Below are 21,790 nucleotides of genomic sequence, written 5' to 3'. Positions count from 1 at the left end.
ATTAGAGTACAAACCACTGAGACACCATGCAGTAGATCAGAGTACTAAACACTGAGACACCATTCCGTAGGTCAGTACTAACCACTGAGACACCATCACGTAGATCAGAGTACTAACCATTTAGACACCATCACGTAGATCAGAGTACTAACCACTGAGACACCATGCCGTAGATCAGAGTACCAACCTCTGAGACACCATGCAGTAGATCAGAGTACTAACCACTGAGACACAATCACGTAGATCAGAGTACTAACCACTGAGACACCATGCTGCAGATCAGAAGATTAACCACTGAGCCACCATGCCATAGATCAGAGTAGTAAACACTGAGCCACATTGCCCTGGATCAGATTACTAACCATTAAGTCACCATGCTGTAGATCAGAGCATTTACCAAAGAGTCATCGTCCCCTTGATCAGAGTACTAACCCTCGAGCCACCCTGCCGCAGGTCAGAGTACTAACCTCCAATAAACTCTGTCATCAATCAGAGTACTAACCACTGAGCCACCCTGCTGTAGAGCAGAAGATTAACCACTGAGCTATCATGCCATAGAGCAGAGTACTAAACACTGAGCCACATTGCAATGGATCAGAGTACTAACCATTAAGTTACCATGTTGTAGATCAGAGTATTTACCAAAGAGTCACCGTCACCTTGATCAGAGTACTAACCTGCATGCCACCCTGCTGCAGATCAGAGTACTAACCCCTGAGAAACCCTGTCGTCGATCAGAGTACTAACTACTGAGCCACCCTGCTGTAAATCAGAATATTAACCACCAAGGCCCAATTCCGTAGATCAGAGTACTAACCACTGAGTCACTGTCCCATTGATCAGAGTCCTAACCACTGAGACACCGTGCCGTGGATCAGAGTACTAACCGCTTAAAAACCATGCTGTAGATCAGAGTACTCACCACTGAGAAACCATGCCACAGATTAGAGTACTAACCACTGACCCACCATGTCGTAGATCAGAGTACTAACCACATGAGCCATAATGCCATAGATCAGAGTTGTAACCACTGAGCCAACATGCCATAGATCCGAGTGCTAAGCACTGAGCCACCGTACCTTGGATCTGAGTACTAACCACTGATACACCATGATGTAGATCAATTTGCTAGCCACTGAGCCACAGTACCGTAGATCAGAGTACTAACCACTGAGACACCATGCCGTAGATCAGAGTACCAACCACTGACACCCCGTTGGGTAGATCAGAGTACTTACCACAGAATCACCATGCTGTAGATCAGATTACTAACCACTGAGCTACCATCCCACAAATTAGAGTACTAATCACAGAGCCACCGTGCCATAGATCAGATTACTAACCATTGAGACACCATGTGGTAGATCAGAGTACTAACCACTGAGCCACTGTCCCCTAGATCAGAGTATGAAGCACAGAGCCACCACGTAGTAGATCAGAGTACTAACCACTGAGCCTTGGTGCCACAGATCAGAATACTAACCACTGAGCCACTGTGCAGTAGATCAGATTACTAACCACTAAGCCAATGTACCACAGATCAGAATAATAATCATCAATCTGCTGTGCCACAGGTCAGAGTGCCAACCACTGAGCCACCATGCTGTAGATCTGAGTACTAACCACTGGGCCACTGTCCCCTAGATCACAGGATGAACCACAAAGCCACCACATCATAGATCAGAGTACTAACCACATGAGCCATAATGCCATATATCAGAGTACTAACCACTGAGTCACCGTCACGTAGATCAGCATACAAACCACTGAGACACCATGCAGTAGATCAGAATATTAAACACTGAGCCACCATGCTATAGATCAGGGTAGTAAATACTGAGCCACATTGCCCTGGATCAGAGTATTTACCACTGAGTCACCGTCCCATAGATCAGAGTACTAAGTCCCGACCCTCCGTGCCATAGATCAGAGTACTAACCACTGAGACACCATGCTGTAGGTCACAGTACTAACCACTGAGACACTATGTTGTAGATCAGAGTATTAACTACCGAGTCACCATGCTGTCGATCAGAGTACTAACCACTGAACCATCATGCTGTAGATCAGAGTACTAAGCACTGGGCCACCATGCTGTAGATCAGAGGACTAACCACCTAGCCACCATGCCATAGATCAGAGTACTAGTCACTGAGCCACATACCGTAGATCAGAGTACTAACCACTGAGCCACCATGCCATAGATCAGAGTACTAACCACTGAGCCACCTTGCCGTAGATCAGAGTACTAACCACTGAGCCACCTTGCCGTAGATCAGAGAACCAACCACCGAGACCCCATAGGGTAGATCGGAGTACTAACCACTGAGACATCCTGCCATAGATCAGAGTGCTAACCCCTGAGACACCATGCTGTAAATCAGAATATTAACCACTGAGGCCCAATTCTGTAGATCAGAGTACTAACCACTGAGACACTTTCCCATTGATCAGAGTCCTAACCACTGAGACACCGTGCCGTGGATCAAAGAATTAACTGCCGAAACACCATGCTGTAGATCAGAGTACTAACCACTGAGCCACCATGTCGTAGATCCGTGTAGTAACCTCTGAGCCACCATGTTGTAGATCAGAGTACTAACCACCTAGCCACCGTGCCATAGCTCAGAGTACTAACCACTGAGCTACCATGCTGTAGATCAGAGTACTAACCACCCGAGCATAGATCTCTAAAATACCAGAAACAGGTGCAGAAAATAATCAGGGAAGCTAGTGGACTGCTGCTGTTTCCATCTCAGTGCCGGAGTCTAGGGACCTATAAGCTGTATAGTAATTATCCAAAACCCTGGTTAGACCCCACTTGGAGTACCGTGAGTGGTTCTGGGCACCACACTTATTAAGGATAGATTGGCCTTGGGGAAAGTACACTGAAGTTTACAGGAATGATACCTGGAGTTCAGGATATATCAGAGTGTTACGGTACAGATATATCACTCTTTTGCAGTGACGGGCTATCGTGAAGAGAGATTATACAAACTAGGCCTGTTTTCTCCTGAATTTAGAAGGTTAAAGTGTGATCTGATCAAAGTCTTTAAGATATTGACAGGAAAAGACAGGGAAAATCTATTTCCACTGGTGGGAGATTCTAGAATCATGGGGCATATTCTGAGAACTAGGGCCAGACCTTTGAAGAGCGATGTTAGGAAGCACAGCAACACACAAAGGGGGACAGATATTTGGAATTTTCTTCCATAAATGGTAATGGTTGCTGGATCAGTTATTAATTCTAAATCTGAGGTAGATACATTTTTGTTAAAGAAATGTAAGAAGGGTTATGGAGTTAGGCCATGGATCAGCCGTGATCTCACTGTATGGTGGAACCCCTGTTCCTTTGTCCTGGATGGTGCAAGATTCTTGAGTGTTGTTCGAGGTGCCCCCACCCAGGCAAGAGGGGAGTATTCCATCACACTGCTGGCCTGTGCCTTCTCAATGGTGGACAGACCTGGGGGAGGTGAATTACTTGCTGCAAGGCTCTGACCTGTTCTTGGACCAGTTTATATGCTGAATTCAGTTCAATTTCTGGTAAATGATCACCCCCAGGAAGTTGACAGTGGGGTATTCAGTGAGAGTATTGCTATTGAATGTCAATGCATAATGTTTACATTCTCTTTTGTTGGCGATGGTCATAGCCTGGCATTTGTGTGGCACTAATGTTACTTGCCACTTGTTAGCGCAAGTCTGGATATTGTCCAGATCTTGCTGCGTTTGGACATGGACTGCTTCAGTACCTGAGGAGTCATGAATGATGATGAATATTGTTCAATCATTGGCGAACATCTTCCCTTCTGACCTTATGATAAAGAGCTGAAGATGGGTGGATCAAGGACACTAGCCTGAGGAATTCCTGCAGAGAACATAAGTTATAGATTGTAAACACATTGAAAAATCGGTGCCACGATCTCAGATAGTTCTGCGCTGGCTTTCTGTAACAAATCGGGGACGCCTACCAACAAGGCTCACTGATTTGTCCACATTTATGTCTTCAAATGGTTTGAAATGGATTACTTTTCCTCAGTTATTTTTGACAAGCATTCTGCTCCATTGCAAGTACACATTCTCCTATCCAAATTAATTACAAACCTGCTCATTTTTAAAATGCAGTTTAGCTGCTGCATAATTCGCTGACAACCAGAGAATCGCCCCCTGTAGCCTGCTGACACAATGACAAATATCAGCGTGTCCAAATGAGCAATTCTATTTATACTGCTTTACAGTCAAGAAATTCTGGCCCATCAGACAGCTATCCACCAGCTGTGCTATTTCTACAGTAATACGAACAGTGCATCACTTGGGTCTTTTTTTAACTATACTATTTATACAATGAGAGTGTGAAAAATGTGAACTTACCACACAGATACCTGTCAGTTATTGTAAAAAGTGAACAGACTGTGGGGTGGATTTGAACCCAGAGTAGATTAGAATGGGAGGTGACAGCCAGCTCTAAGCTTCATTTGTATTCAAAATCTTTGGCCTCGTTTCAATGCTTCATTTGAATAGGCAACCAGAACATTGCTTAAAGAGTGAGGTGGAATTATTGGTGATTGGCAAGGAACAGGTTTCTGCCTGATTTAGGAGCTAGGAAGGGAAACTAAATCCTTTGCAGAATCTAGGTGAATCCTAGAGATTTCTGTGATCAGAAGCAGTTAAAAAGACTGAGTAGCCCCTGATAGGAATAGTATAAGGCCTGAGTTGTATTTATGTTAAAGGTTCCTGCTGGAGTCTGGGCTGCATTAGACATCATCCAGGAGAAAGCAGCTGGCTCTTGACAACTCATTTATCACCTTAAACATTCCCTCCTTCCAGAACTGGGCACAGTGGCAGCAGTGTATACCATCCACACCTTCATCATCACTTCCAAACCCACAGACTCTCCCACAGACTCTCCCACTGGAAGGCCAGGGGGGCAGATGTGTGTGACAGCATCAATTCCAAACTCCTCTCCAAAAGACACACCATTTTGGGGTCTCTCACCGTTTCATCACTGTCACTGGATCCGAAACCTGCAACTCTCTTTAAACAGCACAGTGTGTGACCTCACATCAGATAGTGTGAGGCGGTGTGAACTTTCAAAAAAAATATTAAAACCAACTGCACTAAAATTGGAGATTATTGGGAGTGAAGGGGGAAATCTTACTCTTCAATTTTGACTGCTTATCTACTCCACTCCCACCAAGATACAGTGGATGTTAAATCCAAAGCAATACTCCACAAACCCATCCCTTCCAATCATCGATGCATCACAATTACCTTCCACATTATAGAAGCATCAAACTACTGCAGTGCAAAGGAACCCAACTGAACAAAGAACAAAGAACCTTCTAGCACAGGAACATGCCCTTCGGCCCTCCAAGCCTGTGTCGATCCAGATCCTCTATCTAAACCTGTAACCTATTTTCTAAGGATCTGTATCCCTCTGCTCCCTGCTCATTCATGTATCTGTCTAGATGCATCCTAAACTACGCTATTCTGCCTGCCTCTGCCACCTTCACTGGCAATGTGTTCCAGGCACCCACCACCCTCTAAGTAAAGAACTTGCCACGGGACATTGGACCTGAACACCCAATTCTCTCTGCACATCAATTTTCCCCAGGGCTTTTCCATTTACTGTATAGTTCACTCCTGAATTGGATCTTCCAAAATGCATCACCTCACATTTGCCCGGATTGAACTCCATCTGCCATTTCTCTGCCCAACTCTCCAATCTATCTATATTCTGCTGTGTTCTCTGACAATCCCCTTCACTATCTGCTCCTCCACCAATCTTAGTGTCATCTGCATCGTTTGCATGGACTTTCCGAACGATCAGCACTTCTGCCTCCTCTCCATGATTTTACATTTTCTTCCTTTTCAGATGTCTGGCTAATTCTCTTTGAACACTTCAGTCTCAGACAGGACATTCCAGATCTTAGCCACTCCCTTATCAATTACTCTTACACAATTTTGGTCCTATCATGGGTGGGAACTGTTTCTCCCTTTCTCTTCTCTTCACACCTCCCATAATTTGGAGTATCTTTGTCAAATTTCATCTTTTCATTCACTTGTGGGACATGGGTACCATTGGCTGGACCAGGATTTCTTGCCCGTCCCGATGAGCTGCCTTCTTAAACCGCGGCAGTCTATGTGCTGTAGGTTGACCCACAATGTCCTCAGAGAGGGAATTCCAGGATTTTGATGCAGTAATAATACAAAACAATACAGCACAAGAACACGTCCTTAGGCCCACCAAGCCTGCATCAATTCTAATCCTTATTTGGACCTGCTACTTATTGCCTATTTGTGGATTCCATCGCCCTGTTCGCCTCCCATTCATGTGCCTGTCAAGATACACCTTAAATGTTGTTAACATGACTGAAGGAATGGTGATATGTTTCCAAGTCAGGATGGTGAGGGGCTCAGAGGGGAACTTACAGAGGGTGGTGTTCCCGTGTATGTGCTACCCTTGTCCTTCCGAATGGAAGTATTTGTGGATATGGAAGGTGCTGTCTGATGATCTTTGGTGAATTTCTCTAGTGCATCTTATATACATTACATACTGTTGCTACTGAGCATCGGTGGTGGAGGGAGTGGATGCAGTGCCAATCAAGCAGGGCTGCTTTGTCATAGAGTCATAGAGATGTACAACACGGAAACAGACCCTTCGGTCCAACCTGTCCATGCCGACCAGATATCCCAACCCAATCTAGTCCCACCTGCCAGCACCCAGCCCATATCCCTCCAAACCCTTCCTATTCATATACCCATCCAAATGCCTCTTAAATTTTGTAATTGTACCAGCCTCCACCACTTCCTCTGGCAGCTCATTCCATACACGTACCACCCTCTGCGTGAAAAAGCTGCCCCTTAGGTCTCTTTTATATCTTTCACCTCTCACCCTAAACCTATGCCCTCAAGTTCTGGCCTACCCAACCCCAGGGAAAAGACTTTGTCTATTTATCCTATCCATGCCCCTCATAATTTTGTAAACCTCGATAAGGATGTCAAGCTTAGAAACAGGACATAGAAAAGTACAGCACAGAACAGGCCCTTTGGCCCACGATGTTGTGCCGAGGTTTAATCCTAATGTGAAATATAGTAACTTAACCTACACACCCCTCAACTCACTGCTATCCATGTGCCTGTCCAGCAGTCACTTAAATGTCCCCAATGTCTCTGCTTCCACCAACACCGCTGGCAACGCATTCCATGCATTCACAACTCTCTGCGTAAAGAACCTACCTCTGACATCTCCTTTATACCTGCCTTCTAATATCTTCAAACTATGACTTCTCGTACCAATCAATCCTACCCTGGGGAAATGCCTCTGGCCATTGACTCTATCCATGCCTCTCATTACCTTGTATACCTCGATCAGGTCTCCTCTCTTCCTCCTTCTCTCCAGAGAGAAAAGTCCGAGATTATTAAACCTTTCTTTATAAGGCAAGCCCTCCAGTCCAGGCAGCATCCTGGTAAACCTTCTTTGCACCCTCTCCAAAGCCTCTGTATCTTTCCTACAGTAGAGCGACCAGAACTGGACACAATATTCCAAGTGTGCTCTCACCAGGGACTTGTAGAGCTGCAGGAAAACTTCGCGGCTCTTAAACTCAATGCCCTTGTTAATGAAAGCCAAAACACCATATACTTTCTTCACAACCCTATCCACTTGGGTGGCAACTTTGAAGGTTCTATGTACTTGGTCACCCAGATCCCTCTGTTCCTACACATTGTCAAGAATCCTGTCTTTAATCCTATATTCAGCATTCAGTTTTGACCTTCCAAAATGCATCATTTCACATTTATCCAGATTGAACTTCATCTGCCATTTCTCAGCTTCTTGAGTGTTGTTGGAGATACCCCCATCCAGGGCAACTGGGAAGTATTCCATCACCCTCCTGACTTGTGCCTTGTAGATGGTGGACAGGCTTTGGGGAGTCAGGAGGTGAGTTACTCACCACAATATTCCTAACCTCTGACCTGCTCTTGTAGTCACAGTGTTTATGTGGCAAGTCCAGTTGAGTTTCTGGTCAATGGTAATTCCCAAGATGTTGATAGTGGGGGATTCACTGAAGGTTATACTATTGAATGTCAAAGGCAGGAGGTTAGATTTTCTATTATTGATGATGGTCATTGCCTGGTATCTGTGTGGTGCGGATGTTACCTTCCCCTTCCTGGACCATCTCCGACACCTCCCTCCCCTTCCTGGACCTCTCCATCTCCATTAATGACGACCAACTTGACACTGACATTTTTTACAAACCCACCGATTCCCACAGCTACCTGGATTACACCTCTTCCCATCCTACCTCCTGCAAAAATGCCATCCTGTATTCCCAATTCCTATTCCTCCGCCGTATCTGCTTCCAGGAGGACCACTTCCACCACAGAACACACCAGATGGCCTCCTTCTTTAGAGACCGCAATTTCCCTTCCCACATGGTTAAAGATGCCCTCCAATGCATCTCGTCCACATCCCGCCCCTCCACCCTCAAACCCCACCCCTCCAACCGTAACAAGGACAGAACACCCTGGTGCTCACCTTCCACCCTACAAACCTTCACATAAACCAAATCATCCGCCGACATTTCCACCACCCCCAAAAAGACCCCACCACCAGGGATATATTTCCCTCCCCACCACTTTCCGCCTTCCGCAAAGACCGTTCCCTCTGTGACTACCTGGTCAGGTCCACACACTCCAATCCACCCTCCCATCCTGGCACCTTCCCCTGCCACCGCAGGAACTGTAAAACCTGCACCCACACCTCCTCCCTCACCTCCATCCAAGGCCCTAAAGGAGCCTTCCACATCCATCAAAGTTTTGCCTGCACTTCCACCAATATCATTTATTGTATCTGTTGCTCCCGATGCGGTCTCCTCTACATTGGGGAGACTGGGCACCTCCTAGCAGAGCACTTTAGGGAACATCTCCGGGACACCCGCACCAATCAACCACACCACCCTGTGGCCCAACATTTCAACTCCCCCTCCCACTCTGCCGAGGACATGGAGGTCCTGGGCCTCCTTCACCGCCACTCCCTCACCACCAGACGTCTGGAGGAAGAACACCTCATCTTCCACCTTGGAACACTTCAACCCCAGAGCATCAATGTGGACTTCAACAGTTTCCTCATTTCCCCTTCCCCCACTTCATCCTAGTTCCAAACTTCCAGCTCAGCACTGTCCCCATGACTTGTCCTACCTGCCTATCTCCTTTTCCACCTATCCACTCCACCCTCTCCTCCCTGACCTATCACCTTCATCCCCTCCCCCACTCACCTATTGTACTCTATGCTACTCTCTCCCCACCCCCACCCTCCTCTCGCTTATCTCTCCACGCTTCAGGCTCACTGCCTTTATTCCTGATGAAGGGCTTTTGCCCGAAACATCGATTTCGCTGCTCCTTGGATGCTGCCTGAACTGCTGTGCTCTCCCAGCACCACTGATCCAGAATCTGGTTTCCAGCATCTGCAGTCATTGTTTTTACCTCACAGATGTTACTTACCCCTTGTCAGCCCAAGCCTGGATATTGTACAGATTTTGTTGCATTTGAACATGGACTGCTTCAGTATCTGAGGAATCATGAATGGTGCTGAACACTGTGCAATCATCGGTGAACATCCCCACTTCAGACCTTATGATGGAGGGAAGGTCATTGATGAAGCAGCTGAAGATGGTTGGACACTAGCCGTAGGAACTCCTGCAGAAATGTCCTGGAGCTGAGATGACCTTGAACAACCGTGACCATCTTCCTACATGCCACCTTCACCTTCATTTCTCAGGAAACCTGCTCCTAGGTTTTCCAACACATCTTCATAACTAAAGTTATTCCTCCCTGAAATCGCAATGATTCAGTCAGAGGCCATTCTGCCCATTGTGCCTGCATTGGGTTGGTTATATGGAGAGGAACCATTCTCATGAATCTTCTTTGTCCTGTATCCTATGCCTTTTTAAACTGTGGCACCCACAACTGGCTGCAATATTCCAACTGAGGTTGAGCCTGTGCCCAATATAAATTCAACTTCACCTCCATAATCTGTTCCATACCTCCTTATTTTCCTCAATCCTGGTTATAAAGCTGGAATTCTGTTCCTATCATTCATGACAGAGCCAAATGCCTCTCTCTGTCAGCTAACCCTTTCAACAAAGTATGGGAAACACGTTTAAGTTGAAGGATAAATTATTACAGGCTACAGTGTGAGATATTCCAACCCCGCAATATCTAGGTCACCAATGAATGGAAGAGGAAGAATACATTTGCTTAATATAAACATTAAGGAACATCTCTGATAAACCCTCAAACTCTCACAGGTAATGCTGCCATTGAAATGCAATCATTGCTTCGATGGAGACAAATTTTACAAACTCATTACATATAACGTAGCATCCATCAACAGCAAGAGAGCTGAATGACCAGGCACTCTGTTTTTCTTTTTTTTTTAGACTTACAGTGTGGAAACAGGCCCTTCGGCCCAACAAGTCCACACCGACCCGCCGAAGCGCAACCCACCCATACCCTTACATTTTACCCCTTACCTAACACTACGGGCAATTTAGCTTGGCCAATTCACCTGACCCGCACATCTTTGGACTGTGGGAGGAAACCGGAGCACCCGGAGGAAACCCACGCAGACACGGGGAGAACGTGCAAACTCCACACAGTCAGTCGCCTGAGTCGGGAATTGAACCCGGGTCTACAGGCGCTGTGAGGCAGCAGTGCTAACCACTGTGCCACCGTGCCGCCCTTGTTTGGAGGTAGATTTTGGCTGGAGGTAGAATGCTCGGCCTCGAGTTTGGAGCATTATCTGACATTCTTCAGATGCTGGTGTACATTTGTGTATGCTGAGTGTGATCATTACATCGTACAAACCGGGCAGTAACATCCGGCTTCTCCACACAAGGCAGCTCCTTCATTCAACATTTTGTGAAACATCAATTTGTATTTCCGAAGCATTTTTCATAATATAATAAGTAAGCATTACTGTTACTCACATCAGTGAGGACATAATATACATCATCCTGCTTGATGCATGACTTTATGGCATTATGAGATTCAAGGGATTTTCCTGGTGCCTGTGTCACCATAGCCGCATGGACCCACTTTCATTCAGATACATTATAAACAAGCCTTGCAATATAACCCACATCTGTATCTGTCACATCTGAGATATCACTTTTAAAGCATCACTACTTGTTAAAGATGGAAGCTGATTTTTAAGATCAGTTAGTACTTAAACATTTATTGTTTTTTTCTGGTTTAGGAGAAAAGTAATTGGTTCACATAAAAAGCTGTCAAGTGACAATTAAACCTTATTTAATCTTCAAGAATCATCATGAGTAATTATGATGTGGTAGGCATCACAGAGCTGTCATTGCTGGGGGGTCAGGACTGGCAGTGAAGCACCCAAGGATTTACAACTTATCAAAAAGACAGGGAGGTGGGCAGAGGGGGTGGGGTTACCTTGTTAGTTAAGAATAAAATTAAATCTATGGCACTGGATGACCTGGGGTGAGATGATGTGGAGTCTGTGTGGATGGATGTGAGGAACTACAAAGACAAAATAAACCATAATGGGTGTTTTGTACAGACCACCCAGCAGTGGTCAGGACCAGGGGTACAAGATGTACCGGGAAATAGATAGGGCATGTCAGAAAGGCAAGGTCATGGTGATCATGGGGGACTTCAATATGAAGGTGGACTGGATGAATAATGTTGCTGGTGGATCCAAAGAAAGAGAATTCATGGAATGCTTACAGGATGGCTTTTTGGAACAGCTTGTGATGGAGCCCACAAGGGAGTCTGTAATTAGTGCTTTGCAATGAGCTTGACTTTATAAAAGATCTTAAAGTAAGGGAACACTTAGGAGGCAGCGATCATAATATGGTAGAGCTCAGTCTGCAGTTTGAAAGGGAGAAGGCAAAATCAGATGTAATGGTGTTACAGTTAAATAAAGGTAATTACAGGGGCATGAGAGGGGAACTGGTGAAAATCGACTGGAAGCAGAGCCTAATGGGGAAGATGGTAGAGCAACAATGGCAGGAGTTTCTGGATGTACTTGAGGACACAGTACAGAGGTTCATCCCCAAGAAAAGGAAGATTACCAGAGGCAGGGTTGGGGGGAGGTGGGTGTGGAATTAGACAGCCATGGCTGACAAAGGAAGTCAGGAAATGTATCAAAGAAAAAGAGAGAGAGAGAGAGAGAGAGAGAGCCTATAAAGTAGCCAAGAGCACTGGGAAATCACTGGGAAGGCTACAAAAACAGACAGAGGATAACAAAGAGAGAAATAAGGAAGGAGAGGACCAAATATGAAGGTAGGCTAGCCAGTAATATTAGAAATTATAGTAAAAGTTTATTTCAATACATAAGAAACAAACGACAGGCAAAAGTAGACCTTGGGCCACTTCAAACTGATGCTGGAAGGCTAGTGATGGGAGATAAGGAAATAGCTGGAGAACTTAATAAATACTTTGTATCAGTCTTCACAGTGGAAGACATGAGTAATATCCCAACAATTAAAGGGAGTCAGGGGGCTGAGTTGTGTATGGTAGCCATTACGAAAGAGGAAGTGCTAGAAAAGCAAAAAGGTCTAAAAATTGATAAATCTCCTGGCCTAGATGAGCTACATCCTAGAGTTCTGCAGGAGGTGGCTGAGGAAATAGTGGAGGCGTTGGTTATGATCTTTCAAAAGTTACTGGAGTCAGGGAAAGTCCCAGATGATTGGAAAATTGCTGTTGTAACCCCCTTGTTCAAGAAAGGATCAAAATAAAAGCTGGAAAATTATAGGCCAATTAGCCTAACCTCGATTGTTGGTAAAATTCTAGAATCCATCTTTAAGGATGAGATTTCAAAACTCTTGAAAGCGCAGGGTCAGATTAGAACAAGTCAGCATGGATTTAGGAAGGGTAGGTCAGGCCTGATAAACCTGTTAGAATTCTTTGAAGCAGTAACAAGTAGGTTAGACCAGGGAAACCCAGTGGATGTTATCTATCTAGACTTCCAAAAGGCCTTTGATAAGGTGCCTCACGGGAGGCTGCTGAGTAAGGTGAGGGCCCATGATGTTTGAGGTGAGCTACTGGAATGGATTGAGGATTGGCTGTCTGACAGGAGGCAGAGAGTTGGGATAAGAGGTTCTTTTTCGGGATGGCAGCCGGTGACAAGAGGTGTCCCACAGGGTTCAGTGTTGGGGCCGCAGCTGCTCATGTTATATATTAATGATCTGGATGAAGGGACTGGGGGCATTCTAGCGAAGTTTGCCGATGATACGAAGTTAGGTGGACAGGCAGGTAGTACTGAGGAAGTGGAGAGGCTCCCGAAAGGTTTGGACAGTTTGGGAGAGTGGTCCAGGAAATGGCTGATGAAATTCAACATGAGCAAGTGCGAGGTCTTGCACTTTGGAAACAAGAATACAAGCATGGACTACTTTCTAAACGGTGAGAAAATTCGTAAAGCCAAAGTACAAAGGGATCTGGGAGTGCGAGTCGAGGATTCTCTAAAGGTAAACATGCAGGTTGAGTCCGTGATTAAGAAAACAAATGTAATACTGTCATTTATCTCAAGAGGGTTGGAATATAAAAGCACCGTTGTGCTACTGAGACTTAATAAAGCTCTGGTTAGGCCCCATTTAGAATAATGTGTCCAGTTTTGGGCCCCACACCTCAGGAAAGACATACTAGCACTGGAGCGTGTCCAAGAAAAAGTGAGGACTGCAGATGTTGGAGATCAGAGCTGAAAATATGTTGCTGGAAAAGCGCAGCAGGTCAGGCAGCATCCAAGGAACAGGAAATTTGATGTTTTGGGCATAAGCCCTTCATCAGGAATCCTGATGAAGGGCTTATGCCCGAAACGTCGAATTTCCTGTTCCTTGGATGCTGCCTGACCTGCTGCGCTTTTCCAGCAACATATTTTCAGCTCTGGAGTGTGTCCAGCGGACATTCAAACAGACGATCCCTGGAATGGTAGGTCTAACATATGATAAACAGTTAAGGATTCTGGGATTGTATTCATTAGAGTTTAGAAGGTTGAGGTGAGACCTAATAGAAACTTACAAAATAATGCATAGCTTGGAAAGGGTGGATGCTGGGAAATTGTTTTCGTTAGGTGAGGAGACTAGGACCCATGGGCACAGCTTCAGAATTAGAGGGGGTCAATTTAGAACAGAAATGAGGAGACATTTCTTCAGCCAGAGAGTGGTGGGCCTGTGGGATTCATTGCCGTGGAGCGCAGTGGAGGCCGGGACGTTAAATGTCTTCAAGGCAGAGATTGATAAATTCTTAATCTCACATTGAATTAAGGGCTACAGGGAGAATGCGGGTAAGTGGAGTTGAAATGCTCATCAGCCATGATTGAATGGCAGAGTGGACTCGATGGGCCGAATAGTCTTACTTCCGCACCTATGTCTTATGGTCTTATGGTCTTAAACCAACATTTAATCAACCTGTGAATGTGGATATTAATAACAATTGGACATTGTAGTCTTAAAGGAACAGGCCAAATAGGAATTTCTTACCATGTGGAGATGACAGTGTTGGACTGGGATGGACAAAGTCAGAAGTCATGCGACACCAGGTTATAATCCAACAGGTTTATTTGAAATCAAAAGCTTTTAGAACACTGCTCCTTCGTCAGGCGACTTCATCTGATGAAGGAGTAGCGCTCCGAAAGCTTGGGATTTCAAATAAACCTGTAGGACTATAACCTGGTGTTGCGTGATTTCTGACAAGCACCTTATCAGCAGCTGAACATTATTTTGTGATCTAACTGCAGAACCTGTTGTTTCCCTGTAAAATAAAACATAATTTTATTTGGAGGATATGTAGTCTAAGCATTTAAGAAAAGAACTGGGGTGAAATAGAGGACCCTCTTTCCATCAAGTTTCCAATTCTCTCTTACTACAGATGGAGTGCCAGAGAACTGGAAGACTTTGAACAATGTGCTGTTGTTTAAAAGCAAAGAAAGAGATAACTCCTGTAATTGCAGCCATAGATCATGGACAAATTGTCCTGAAAATCTACAAGCATCAAAATTAATCATCATTGGAAAGGCATAGGTCAATCAAGGACAGTCAGTATTGATTTGTGAAGGTAAAGTTGTGTCTGACTAATGTTATCACGTTACTTGAGAAAGTAAAAAGGAGAAATTATGAGGGAGGTGTACTTGATGTAGTCCACATGGATTTTAACAATGCTTTTTCACAAGGTCCCACATGGCAGACTAGAAACATAAATGCCCACGCAATTTAAAGGAAACAGAGAAGTTGGATCTAAAATTGGCTTCAAGGCCTGAAATAAAGAGTCTGGTGAGTGGGTGTTCTTACAACTGGAAGGCCATGCCTGTTGCATTCTGCAGGACAATGTGCTAAGTGCTTTATTTCTCACAATATCTAAAAGGATTTAGACATAAATGTTGAGGACATCATTGCAAATAATTCTGAAGTTGGTCCTGCTTATGAAAGTGAGGAAGAAAGCTACAGCTTGCAGAATGATAACAATGGAGCGGTGATGTTGCAGAAAGTGACATATAGGATTCAATCCAGAGAATGCTGAGATAACACATGGGAGGGCAGGGAAGAGGGTGGAGCTCATGAATATATCTTCAATTGTAGGACAATGTAGAATGTAAAGTTGCAAAAGATCTTGGTGCACTCTCCGCAGCTCCCAAGCTTGCAAGTCAGAGGAATAGGAGAAAGTGAGGACTGCAGATGCTTGCGATCAGAGTTGTGACTGTGGTGCTGGAAAAGCACAGCAGGTCAGGCAACATCAGAGGAGCATTCCTGCTGAAGAGCTTATGGCCAAAACATCGATTCTCCTGCTCCTTGGATGCTGCCTGACTTGCTGTGCTTTTCCAGCAACACACTCAAATCAGAGAAATAACATGGTTAAGAAAGTATATGGATTATTTTCCTTTAAGAACCTGGGCAAATTATATAAAAGCAGGGAAGTTGCATGGGAACACGACAAAGGACTAGTTAGGCCACAGCTAGTGTACTGCATCCAGTTCTGGTCACAGCATTGTAGGCAAAATGTGATTGCACTAAACAATGCTGAAGGAATTGCAAGTATGTCAGCACAATAGGGAATCTGAGGAGAGATCGGATCAGTTGGACTTTAGTCCGTCTGGGCTGGGGAAGATTTAATTCAGGTATATAAAATTATAAAGGGGCCAAAAATGTATGGGAAGGAATTATTCTCCTTTGCAGAGACCAACAATTAAGGCTTAGGCTTGAAATGATTGACAGAATGATTAGAAGGGAATGCTGGTGGTTCAGAACTCCTTGCCTGAAAGGGTAGTAGAGCTAGATTACGCAAGAGATTGAATGGGAATTGGGATCTGTTTGTGAAGGAGCCACAGCCTACAAGGATACAGACTCGGAAGTGAAATATAGGATTAGTCTAGGTGGCTGCTTTCTCAGCCAGTACCAACTCAATGTGCCAAGTGGCCTTTTTCTTCACTTCAATTTCTATGATGCTATGATTAATTGAAAATATCTCTACAGAACACTTGCTGCTATATTGTAAATATCCTTGATCTTGGAGTATACTTTTCTTCTAATTGGTAATCAGACACAAAACACATTTTAATATTTACCGTTTTATTGCTTCCTCTTGCCTCAACCTTCTTTCACTTTTTTCTTTGAGGTATGCCAGATTTGTTTCACTTCGCATGCGATCATTTTCACGAGCAATGTCTGAGGCATTCTGAATCACCAAGGCATCGTAAGCCCTCAGTCCCTTGTCTTCAATGAACTGGAGAAAATTGTTCAAGGCAGCATCTTCCTGCTTTGAAGTCATCTTCCTTCAAACAGCAGATGGGAAGTGAAGTAGCACGTTCTGTGATGTTACAAAAAGGAGTAGCTGTACTAAATGAGCAAGCACATTCACATAACTCACCATAGCTCGCACCAGTAAGGTCAAATACTCCACAATTACGCTTAAAGGTTTGTTTTGTCTCTGTTGTGTAAGTGAAATTCCCTGGTGCAGCGTGTTATCCAAAAAGTCAACTAATCTAACCAGTTGTGATGGGAATGTGTGCTCAGCTTGGAGTCTATTTTATTGTGAGCTCAAAACCTCATGCAGCTTCTGCTAATATTATCTTTTCTTCCAATTTACAACTTTGAAGAAAAATAGAATTGAATATTCAGAGATTTATTTTTCTTAAATGGACTGGAAGCTGTTTTATTTCTGTTTCAAAACTGAAAGTGCTCAGTGAAAGCCGTGAAGAGCTGTTTGAAGTTCATCTGTCTGTCTCATCTTACTCATTGCTCCGACGGGGATACACCAGGACAGGCAACATAACTATTTGGAAGTGATAAGGAAACACTACTGCGTTTACTCTTTTTAGTGGAAAGGACTAATAAACAAAAAGCAAGGAAATTTGTGCTGGTTAATTTGATTTTTGTACATTGAATGTGAACGCCCTGGCTGGAAGTGCATACATTTTCTGCACATTACTCGAGGAGTAATAGACTCTGATTCCACTCCCTTGTGAGATTCAAGAGCAAAGCAAAAGTCTTTTTAAAGCAAACTAAGAAAAAGGCATGTTCCCTATAGCAAACTGTAATGGCTGTGAAATAAATTGCACACTGCAGACAAAATGGATTCTCCAGTAAATGTCAGAACTGCATGTAGGATGTACATGAGCATCATGGGCTACAATCCCATTTAATAGATTGAGCTTCTGGATGAATGTCTAAAACAATTCCAGCACAAAGTTATGGTACTGGCTGATGCTGCCATGATATCAGCATCAATGATTCATAAAACTATATGAAAATGTACTGTGTTCAGGTTGCCAGTTAAGATGAGTTATTAATATAATTTATTGGCTTGTTAATAAGGAAGTGACTTATGAAGGCAATATATGATGATAGCTTTAATTAAAAATATAAATTAGCTTCTTTTTTGGATTTTTGCTCTCATTGAAAGTATACAGCTAGTCACTGGCTAACAGTGGAATTGATTCCACTTCACCTTCTGAACACGGAAGGACCTTTCTCACAGCACACACTCTCTTCCCTTTTCTTTCAGCGGCAGCACTTGCTTTTTAAGAATGGAACAAGAAGCACATCGATAACAGAAAATCAATGTTTAAATAAGAGGATTTTTTTTGTCGGACCAGCCGTGAAATAATGACCTTGATCTATGGTAATTTTTACTTTGGTATTGAAATGCCATTACAGCTCTCGGGCGGTTCACTGAAAGCCAGGAAACACAGGAGCAGATTGACTCAAAACAGACAATGTGGAAAAAAGATTTGCAAACATACCCACATGTGCTGAGGGCTGGAGCTGCCAGGCCACTGTTTGCTCTGTAAGCATTAAACAGATGAACTCTGACAGAGAGCCTGATTCCCTCCCGGTTATTCAGCTCAGTGAAGCTGGAAGGGTTTTCTGTTCCGACACCAGAAACGTGGGCTCTGTTCATCAATAGTTTTCAAATCAATCCTTCCTTGCTACACGTTGCATGAGTCTTTAAGTCCTGCTGATTCTCGTAGTGCGCAAAACAAAAGCCGGAAAATAGCAAGTGGATTTTTTTTCCCTGTGAGATTGTTTGTCCTTGGGTTCTTTGTTGTTGGATTTAGCTGAGATTGAGAACAGGTGCAGTGTTTCTCTTATACACATCCATAGAGGGGAACCAAAGAGAAGGGAGTCCGCCTGGAAATTATCCCCTGCTTCTCAGTCTCGCGAAAAAGACTTTCCTTCTCACCCACTTTCAAACACCGAAGGAAACGGCACGACCCTGATGTAATCACCTCCGGATCTCCAGAAAGCTTCATTGGCTCCTGGCACTTGAACCCAGGCAGAGGGCAGTGATAAACACAGAGCAGAATCTTCGAATGATTTCCTCCTGGAGTGGAAAGATGTTTTCCCTTTTAGATTCAGCAGGTTCTGTGCATTCTCTCTTGTGGCATCATCATCTCCTCCTCCCCCCCACCTCCCTAGACCCCTCCTCAAGAAGGTATTGGCAGTTCACAATCCTCAACTGTTTCAGTCCCGAAAATTACCCGCGGATTAATCAGCGATCCAAGCAAACAGCAGCCTACCTTCCTGTGGAAACAGCAGCCCTGTTTCTGTCTGTGTGTGGTCTGCAGGTATTTACTGACCGTCTGATCAACATGCCAGCACTCTGGACAGGTTCTGGCCAAGCCCATCGATGGAGGGGAGTGGGAGCAGTGAGGGCAGCAGCAATGCAAGCTGACTGTGGTTTCAATCTCAGTTCCCAGGGCTCTCCATCCTCCTGGGAGTGTGCTGTCTGGGCAGCATCTTCAGCTGCAACCCCTCCCCTCGTTAATCAGGGCATCAGGAGCTGAGCTGAGCTGAGCTGAGCTGCCTTTTACTGAGCAGCCCAGCCTGTGTCCTCTCTCCCCTCCATCCAGGAACATCGCTTAAAGTCAACACTTTCCTGATGTGGCTCGCTCTCACGTGATGGGGAAAAGGTGGATTCGACCACGTGATCTTTGTGTAAAATGAGCAATCTCTCCAATTTGACACAGTGTCAGACTTGCCTTCCCTCTCCCCCTCCCATCTCAGCCTCAGCGACATGAAATGATCCCTCACACAGACCCATCTGCTTCAGAAACATGGCAGCAAGGTGAAATCACCCGGAGGGGGATTTAAATCTTGTTCAAATAGGTTATTTAACCGCTTGTCCCCAAACTATCGCTGGCCTTTCATTGTGGGAAGCTGTCTTTCTGATATAATTTCCAAAAATTAGGATGAGAATGATAGCTCTATTTCTTTTGATAACTGACGCTGTGTTTTAGCACCATGGACAGCAGCCGAGTCTGAACGTCTAACGTGCGGATGTTTTGATTTTTTTTAGCCTTTTGATTTCATTTATCAAAACAGTTAACAAAGACACAACCTAACTACAATTTTGGCAATTCTATGATAACCCCACCACCACCACCAGCCGCTCCTTGAGTTAATTGTACACCATTCTATATGATGCCATCAAAGCGGCTTTTAAGCTGTGCCTACAGCTGGGAGCCTCTAATGCAGTGTCAGCTCATTCTCAAGCAGAGAACCACCAAATCCGCTGGGAATATATTGCCTTTCCCTTAAAAGCCAGAATGTTAAAAAGGAGTCTTTTATTTTTTTAATTTCTGTGTTGGTGGGTTCCTTGCTCGGTGAAATGTGGGTCTGACCAGGGACTGCAGACCAACAGAGTTCATTCAACTTGAACACAACTGGTAACTTACACAACTGATTACAGCTGCTGAGTATTCTACTGACACACCTCAACAAAAAAAAACAAAAAATACTTTGTCTCTCTCTTTTCAGTTACTTTCATTTCTTCCTTTAATCTCATTCTTCCTTCTGTACCTCATGTGCTCCTCCATCGGGGTTTTGTTTTAACAATCCCAGTGATCCTGAGCCACAGCTTCACCAGGTTGGGAACTCAATTGTAGACGTGTCCAGTACTGTTGCTGGCAATCTGAGTGATCAGCCTAAAGCTAGCAGTAGCTTGTGTCTGACACAGCTTTGATCTTTTTAACCCGGTGTCACACTATCACCTGAACAGTGCAATTTCCATCCTCCAGCCTTGCTTTGTAAGGGAGGACCTGTGTGAAAAATGCAAGATTCCCTCCAAGTTAAAACAGATAAATGAAAGCTAAACATTTGAGTACAGGGAGAACTAGCCATTTGGATATAGAACTGGCTCAAAGGTAGAAGACAGAGGGTGGTGGTGGAGGGTTGTTTTTCAGACTGGAGGCCTGTGACCAGTGGAGTGCCACAAGGATTGGTGCTGGGTCCTCTACTTTTCATCATTTACATAAATGATTTGGATGCGAGCATAAGAGGTACAGTTAGTAAGTTTGCTGATGACACCAAAATTGGAGGTGTAGTGGAAAGCGAAGAGGGTTACCTCAGATTACAACAGGATCTGGACCAGATGGGCCAATGGGTTGAGAAGTGGCAGATGGAGTTTAATTCAGATAAATACAAGGTGCTGCATTTTGGGGAAGCAAATCTTAGCAGGACTTATACACTTAATGGTAATATCCTAGGGAGTGTTGCTGAACAAAGAGACCTTGGAGTGCAGGTTCATAGCTCCTTGAAAGTAGAGTTGCAGGTAGATAGGATAGTGAAGAAGGTGTTTGGTATGCTTTCCTTTATTGGTCAGAGTATTGAGTACAGGAGTTGGGAGGTCATGTTGCAGCTGTACAGAGCATTGGTTAGGCCACAGTTGGAATATTATGAGCAATTCTGGTCTCCTTCCTATCAGAAAGATGTTGTGAAACTTGAAAGACTTCAGAAAAGATTTACAAGGATGTTGCCAGGGTTTGAGCTATAGGGAGAGGCTGAACAGCTTGGGGCTGTTTTCCCTGGAGTGTCAGAGGCTGAGGGGTGATCTCAGAGGTTTATCAAATTATGAGGGGCATGGATAGGGCAAATAGACAAAGTCTTTTCCCTGGGGTGGGGGAGTCCAGAACTAGAGGGCATAGGTTTAGGGTGAGAGGGGAAAGATATAAAAGAGACCTAAGGGGCAACATTTTCACACAGAGGGTGGTACATGTGTGGAATGAGCTGCCAGAGGAAGTGGTGGAGGCTGGTACAATTGGAACATTTAAACAGCATTTGGATGGGTATATGATTAGGAAGGGTTTGGAGTAATATGGACCATGTGCTGGCAGGTGGGACTAGATTGGGTTGGGATATCTGGTAGGTATGGACGAGTTGGACCAAAGGGTCTGTTTCCATGCTGTACGTCTGTATGAGTCTAAGTGCTCAGCAGGTTAGGCAGCATCTGTGGAGACATCGCAAAGTGAATGTTTCAGTTTGATGACCTTCCATTT

At 44.5% G+C, this 21,790-nt stretch overlaps 1 protein-coding gene across 1 annotated transcript in view; it reads right to left on the bottom strand.

The window, feature by feature from the left end:
* Positions 1 to 16,782, bottom strand: part of nyap2a (neuronal tyrosine-phosphorylated phosphoinositide-3-kinase adaptor 2a) — a 387,416-nt gene extending 370,634 nt beyond the window's left edge. Inside the window, exon 1 of the mRNA XM_060833977.1 lies at positions 16,580 to 16,782. Within this exon, the coding sequence (XP_060689960.1) occupies positions 16,580 to 16,782 (203 nt within the window). The remainder of the gene's footprint in view (positions 1 to 16,579) is intronic.
* Positions 16,783 to 21,790: the final 5,008 nt, after the last annotated feature.

The sequence above is a fragment of the Hemiscyllium ocellatum genome, chromosome 13 (assembly GCF_020745735.1).
Source record: "Hemiscyllium ocellatum isolate sHemOce1 chromosome 13, sHemOce1.pat.X.cur, whole genome shotgun sequence".
Lineage (NCBI taxonomy): Eukaryota > Metazoa > Chordata > Chondrichthyes > Orectolobiformes > Hemiscylliidae > Hemiscyllium > Hemiscyllium ocellatum.
The sequence above is the reverse complement of the archived record's forward strand: the minus strand, read 5'-3'. Positions and strand labels throughout refer to the sequence as shown.